General features: G+C 39.9%; 1 protein-coding gene across 1 annotated transcript; it reads right to left on the bottom strand.

Moving 5' to 3' along the window:
- Positions 1-2558: 2558 nt before the first annotated feature.
- Positions 2559-5329, bottom strand: LOC103522039 (the record flags this gene model as incomplete). The annotated part of the gene is given in 4 exon segments (XM_026832425.1): positions 2559-2669; positions 3021-3239; positions 3773-4422; positions 5137-5329. Coding segments are annotated over 3 exon segments (868 nt in total), but the record flags the coding sequence as incomplete, so codon positions are not given.
- Between the last annotated feature and the right edge of the window lie 2359 nt (positions 5330-7688).

A 7688-nucleotide genomic window follows, 5' to 3' on the forward strand; every position in this document is an offset into this window, starting at 1 on the left:
CTCCAAGTTCTTCCTCTTCAGGCTCGGACCTGTCTTTGTGTCCGCGTCCCCCGGTGTAGCCTACTCATATGCATACTCATATAAATACTTCTGCTCTACTTCTTCTCGTTTGCATTCAAACTTATCTGATGTCCCGGAATAAGGTGCTTTCATACCATTTCCATCTTTGTGTTGATCCCTCAGTGTTTCTTACCCAAGTTTCACAAGGGTAATATAACATCTAACATCCGCTAAAGCATGTCGGTGTGATGGTATGTGAACTGCACTGCATGCATTGGGGTTTGTTGCCTCCAGATTGACAAGGGCTTATAGCGTCTCTCCGGTACTATTCCTATTCAAGCGGGGGAAGACTCTTGTTTGGAAATGGATAAGTCTTAATTCAAGCAAGGTCCGCCCCTTAACTGAGTGCTGGATCGCGAATTTTCCTATCTAATAGAACTATAGAACTCATTTCAGTCATTCAAGAGACTGAGCACCAATCACCTAATCTTCTAAGTTGTGTACGGGAGTCCGTGTGAGGTAAACTGTTCCCAGATTCAAAAGGAATGGGAACCCTAGTTAACTTAAAATTCTAAGACTTGAAGTCTGACACTTTACTTTCATTAACGTTTGTAGAATAAAAAATCCGTTAATAGCGCAGTGAGCTGGTGGGGAGTCTGGTGTTGGTGCTGGGGTTGTGTGTTGGGGTCGGAGACTTCTCGTGTAGTAACTCCTTATAAGACTCCTTTCTCAGGCTGCCTCTTATCTTGGAGGGACCATTTACTTGAAGTTTCAAAACAGGATTTCAAACCTACCATTTTTGGAATCAATGTCGAAGAGTTTCATCAACGATGGCGCCGTTTGAAAACTTCTGGTGGGTTAGAAAGCCACTGTGTGTTCAACTTCGTCGTCGTGACATGATCCTATTATTTTAGAATCGTCATTTACGAATACTAACACTGGTTTAAGGGTTTAATATAGGACTCTTTTCAAAAGTAATTGAGTCCACCCTGATTTGGTGTGCGGAAGCACAAATGTTTCCGCTCACAGCATATGCTTGATTTGGGACGAAGTGACCATTGGCTTTTTATCCAAGGTTTGTGTTACAGGCTACATAAACTGTCAAAGTAACCACGGTACGTGCCGCCAAAAGGTCACTCGATACAACACTATGTAAAGATCCCACGTAGCACGGGTACTAATTAAGTGGCCCATACTTCAATTATAAGTTTCAAGGAACCTCTTTTCAATTGTGACCATATACCTCAATTATAAAGTTTCAACTGAACTTGTATTTTAATATGTATGACCCCTATGTATAATGTTTGAGCCAACGTCACGTCTTTTTATTTTTGACAACATAGGAAGGTCTTTAGACCTTCACTCCTCGGACAGTTTGAAGGGGTGGTCACATCTCTCTCTACAAATCATGACAATGTCCTCAACCTTGTGGTTAGTGTGGTCTGCTTGCCAAAGGTAACCTTTCTAACATGACCACTATCATGTCAAGTCATGTTTCTTGGCCGCTCTCTAAGTTCTGTCATTTTAGTGTTACAGGACCGCTTAGGGATTAACTCTCGCGTGACATTGACAATCCAGAATAGCTGTTCGGCTCCTCTCTTCCTGTTCTATCCTCTTTCGGCTTTTTGCCTTGAAGTAGACAAATCTTATTTTTAAGATGGGTCCTGCCTTAACTTCGGCGTTGGATCGGCGAATGTTCCACCGCGATTGGGAGGTTGAACGATTCGACTGAGATCCATACTTTAGGTTATGAAGTTTGTAACTGGATCAATCTAACCTTCCCCATACTTTAGTGTCATGAAGTTTGTACTGGATCAATCTAACCTTCCCATACTTTAGAGTCGATGAAAGTTTGTAACTGGATCAATCTAACCTTCCCATACTTTAGTCATCCCATGAAGTTTGTGCAACTAGGATCAATCTAACCTTCCATACTTTAGGTCATGAAATGTTGTAACTGGATCCAATCTAACCTTCTCCATACTTTAGGTCATGAAATTTGTAATTGATCAATCTAACCTTCCCCCCATACTTTAGGTCATGAAGATTTGTAACTGGATCAATCTAACCTTCCTTTGCGCACGGACGAAACATTTCGAGATCTAGTTCCCAACCTAAGGACGCGGGCCCTTATTACAGAGAATAATCGACAGTTAAAACTTAAACCTCTCCCGTACCACGATGGCGTGAAGGAATTTTATTAATAATAAAATAAGTTCATTTTGGTGGTAATACTAACTTATCATGTTGTCTCTTCAAGTTCTTTTGTGGTATTATCTATGGTCTGTAATGTATAATGTGGTTTGTGGTCTTTTGTCTTTTTAATACCTGCTTGTGTTAGTTCAAGTAACGTTAAGTAGGGTTACTTAATTCCCTTATAAACTTATTGTTTTTATTTACTTCTTCCTTTATGTCTTTATAATAAATCCTTTTGTAAGTTACTTTATAATCTTGCTCTGTCTCGTTCTTAAAATTACTTTCATCTTAGTAAGTTTGGCAAGGACTTTAATGGTAACGCCATGAATATATCCTTGTTTTAAGAGTAATAAATAATAATATGCCCTTATCCAGTTCATCTTCATAGACGTACTCATAGGTGTAGTCATCCTTGGGGTTTTTGGTGGTGGTTGACGTGGTTGTGGTTGTGGTAGGGGTTGTGGTGGTCTTTTCTGAAACAGGTCGGACAAAATGATCCATATTAGAATTATTCTTCCTGCGTTCAGACATGTTTAGACTGCGAGGGTAAAGGTACTTTTCAGTCCTATGCTAAAAGTGTAAATAAGGTATATTCTATTCTGTTCCTTCGTTTTCAGACGGGGTCAACATTTTTTCGTCAGCATCTCAATCAGCCCTAGATAGGGTGATTGCTTTGGGCTGACATTTGGTTAATACAAAACCACAATTTGGCTACATAACCAAATGTCAGTCCAAATGTAGTTTAGATTTAGGGTTTTCCTACCTCTCGTTACTTTGATTTTAAATATTCGTCTCTATCGCTACAACACTAGTTTTCCACTTACGGAATACTTCCAGGTTCTTTGTGTTTTGAAACATGGCCGAAATATGGTCATCATCGAATTCGTCACCCAGGAATAACTCGGGAATCTGTCCGCCCTCTTCGTAACCACTTCCAAAATTGCTATCGTAAGCGAGGACTCCATTGTGGCGAACCTTCTTCCGTCGAGCCGGTGCCATACGGTAAAGTTTGATCTTCTTTACAACTTTGACTTTTGGCTTTCCTGAAAATTGATTTTTCGTAAGTTTTTCTGTGTCCACACATAGTCGACTCCGTCGATCGACGAGGTCGACTCTGTGTGGACACTGGGTGCAATAGTCCTACATACTGGACTCCGTTCACAGGAATTTCGTCAGACAAGACCCCCATTTCAATGTAATGTAATGTGTGGACACAGCTTTGAAAAAAAAGCGTTTTCTTTGATTTTCTTCTCCTCTTGTCAGGTCTACCCTACAGTCCTACATCTTGAATTAAATTTTAGAATGTGTTGTTTATATCATTGTTTATTTAGTGAGTTATTAGCAACATCAATAACAACACTGTTCACTTTTCAACATCATTTGCTAAGATAATTCATGGGGCTTCACCCCCACGTCATTATATTTGCTAGGCTTTTAATCAACGCAATAAGTTTCCCTTACGGAGCTGAATGCTACTCGTTCACAACTTTTGTGGATATTCTTTGGGGATTCACTGTCTAAAGCTAACAACTTTTGTGGATATCCCCGAAATTCACTATCTAAAGCTATTAATTACCTTCCGTTTTGTTGGCTATCTCGGGCTCCAACTCGACTTTCACACCCTGCAGATGTTTCCGCAAGACCTTTATTTTGATCTTCTTCCTTCCGGTAATGTGTTCTTTACACTTCATTATTTTCCTGATTTTCAGAGCATGATTCTTGTGAATATCCTCGAATTCCTTGAGCATAGCTTTCCGGATTTTGTTTCGCAGTTTCCTTCTCCTCCTTTCTGCTAAGGAAAGGTGGCTGTGTTTGGCATGATGCTTATGTAGTTCGTTCAAGTCCTTGTGTAGTTCCTTCAAGTCCAGAGCATTTTCTTTGTCATGTTCTTTGTTTTCGCTGACTCCTTTTCTGCTCTTAATGTCGAGTTCGATGCTATCATTTCTCCCGAGTAGTTTGCTGTTCAAAATATACGTTTTGTTCGAGCCTGGTTTCAGGTGGAGGATGTCGTTTTTCAAGTTCTTCAGCAGATGTGTGATGAAGTATTCGTTCTCCAAACAGTATACTGATGTTTGTGATAGACATAACAGTGTCAGAGTCAAATATGGGAGCATTGTTGTTCACTTGGTTTGGTTTTCTGTTAGTATGTCTATCTTTGAGTTGTGATTTTGGTTAATGGTTATTTCTCATTTTCCTCCGATGTATGTATCATGTTTGCTATTGTTTCTGAAAGAACAAAATATTCAAGTTAGTCATGTTTATTATGTTCAATATTGTTCATGTTCTCTTCTAAATAAATAAGGTACAATATCCTGCATATTGCATACACAGACTGTTGATGCAGGCTCTCTTAAAAACCAATTCTTTCATAAATACCTATTGAGCAAATTAGTCATAAGCTCATAAGAGACATAAATTGATTTATCAATGTCGTTTAACTTGCTTATCCGAGCATATGTTTATGCCATTGTCACTTTGACCGTAAATTTCAAAGTAGGTACCTAATGCATTGTCACTGGTTCAATTGTTCACTGTTCTTAAAGTCGATATCTCTTTGGGATCCATTGGATCCTCTATACACCAACATTTGACAACAACTGGATGGTTACGATCAAATAAAATTTTGGTGATCGACATCAATCGACTAGGTATAACCAATTTACCAATAACCACTAGACAAGGAACAAGGTCTACAAAAGTGTTACTGGTATACAAAGCACACTAGATCAAAGGACAACCAGAACAATTCCTATATCCGTAAAACAAACACCACTAACATTCTACCTTTTATGTCCGATCTTAGGTACCTCAGAGAGTTTTCAGTTAATCCATAGTTTGGCCTGTATTAATCAAATGGGTGACGTCAAAGAAAACACTTGACACTGTGTTAACTCTCAGTAGTAAGATCGGCCATTAGTGTTGGTATTACACGTTAAATACCTGTTGTTGTTACATGTTGCTCCCACGTAGAAGGAATTTCACCTGTTCTCGAGTTAATCACCTGTACATGAGTTTAAGCCTGCCACCAGCAAAGACGTCCTCAGGCTTAGACCAAACTTGATGGACTGACCATCTGATAAGACCAACCCGATGGCAACCTTTGTTTACACTTTCAAAGAATCCACCTTTTCTTTCCGAGTGTGAACATTGGAATAGTTCTTATTGTTACTGCTTCAGAAAGTTGTGAAGCAAAACAATTCGCTAAATATACCTTGAATACCGGCAACGAAACTTGTATTTCTAAAAGGTATGGCTTCTACGGTGAAAACGAAGCTCATGAGTGCATTGACAGGCAGAAACGGGAAGTCCTTCAGGGGGATCAAGAAGAATTGTATAAGCAATACCTGGAAGCACAAAAACACGAAGAGAGGGAAGTCCTGGGACCAGGAGAAGGTCTGGCACCTATCAAACGATTTGACTTCAACCAAACCATCATCGAACACTTCTTTGAATATGACGCGGAGACTTCTCGAATGGGACTAGATTTGTATAAGCTTAACCCATCTTTAGGACTGTTTCCCGCACACCTAAACCTCGGGGTGGGTTTCTTTTGTTCGGAGAAAACAGAATGGGACTCTATAGTCCCTTTACTCTTCAATGGAGCAGTTGCAAATGGGTAAAAATTATAAATAAATGGTCGATTCCTATGTAAAAAACAACTGTAAAAGGTCGAAAATTCAATTTTTATTTTCCGTTCTAATGAAAGAGGTCAAATATGTGTGACGTCAGACTCTACGCAGTCGTTTTTTTCGTCTGTTAGGTAGCGCCACTATGCAAGCGCGCTAGCGGAGGAGCAGAAAGAACTGCGCGGAAACGTATGCGCACAAACACATTAATGCGTTGCCTGCGAGGGAGCCTTGCTCGGAACATTTGATGAGACGTCATCGCCTACGGGAGCGTATGTCGTGACGTCAAAGTTCACGATTTACCGGCATTTTTTTAATCGATTTATCTCGGGATCTAGAAGTCGTAGAAGAAAAAGTTCCGTTAGTCCTTATTTTTCCTGCTCTATGACTTTGAAACATCACCCAAGTAAGCGCAACTGATCTATTTTCCAATCTTTGGTGATATAGGGATTTCGTTAGTCCTCATTTTTCCTGCTCTATGACTTTGAAACATCACCCAAGTCAGCGCAACTGATCTATTGCGCGGCTAAACCCACCACCCCTGATAGACCTCTGGGAGAACCCAATGCAAGCTGTCACCTTCCTTGATCTCATACCCCGACCACCGACCCTGGGACCTGTTGGGGATGTTGACTGAACTACTGCCACTGCAACAAAAACAACAAAATGATACGATTTGTTAGCCAACTTGTCGTCCGACCAAGTAGAGTAGGTACTAGACTTTAGTCTTTTGCAGGTCATAGAGAAAGTACGTAACAATTCTCTTGTTTGACACCTCCAAACAAACCATTTGCCTATTGTTTCAGTAATCAGCTGGTTGATTTCAGTTGTAGAGGCATCTTTCTGTGTGTTTCTAAGGTTACTAGGAAGTGAATCATTCAGTTTCTCAATGATGCGTGTACTTCATTGTCCATTTGTATCAATTATATCCCCTTGGTTATGATAATGGTCGCAATATTTTTATGAGTAATTTTTATAATGAGTTATTAGGCTTAACCCTGATAGACCTCTGGGAGAACCCAATGCAAGCTGTCACCTTCCTTGATCTCATACCCCGACCACTGACCCTGGAACCTGTTGGGGATGTTGACTGAACTACTTCCACTGCAACAAAAACAACAAAATGATACGATTTGTTAGCCAACTTGTCGTCCGACCAAGTAGAGTATGTACTAGACTTTAGTCTTTTGCAGGTCATAGAGAAAGTAACAATTCTCTTGTTTGACACCTCCAAACAAACCATTTGCCTATTGTTTCAGTAATCAGCTGGTTAATTTCAGTTGTAGAGGCACTTTACTCTGTGTGTTTTTTTTTTTTTTTCTAAGGTTACTAGGAAGTGAATCATTCAGTTTCTCAATGATGCGTGTACTCCATTGTCCATTTGTATCAATTATATCCCCTTGGTTATGATAATGGTCGCAATATTTTTATGAGTAATTTTTATAATGAGTTATTAGGCAAAGATCTCATTGTTTCTTGGTTGGAAAGAAATCTCCATACTCTGCCTCGGCAGAGAGGTTCAGGGCTTCACACGACTTCTTACTTCTCGGTATGGATATCATAACGGGATGCATCACTCGATTCATATACTCCCACTCCAACCGTTTATAATTATGGTTGATGAAACTTCTGAGCGCCCGGCGTAGAACCTTACACTTGTGGTCGATCAAGGACTGGTAGATTTTCTTCCCCTGGGGCGTTTCGACTTCCTTGTGTACGTCTTCGTTAATGATCCACTCATTCAATATAAAATATCGCAGGTTATGTTTGACCTACATAATAGCTTCATGATAAGAGATTTCAAGGTCAAATGACGTCAGTATGATCTTGAAAACATATGATTTGTCCAATCTGTACAATCGCAGA

The sequence above is a fragment of the Diaphorina citri genome, unplaced genomic scaffold (genome assembly GCF_000475195.1).
Source record: "Diaphorina citri unplaced genomic scaffold, Diaci psyllid genome assembly version 1.1 scaffold6656, whole genome shotgun sequence".
NCBI classification, from domain to species: domain Eukaryota; kingdom Metazoa; phylum Arthropoda; class Insecta; order Hemiptera; family Psyllidae; genus Diaphorina; species Diaphorina citri.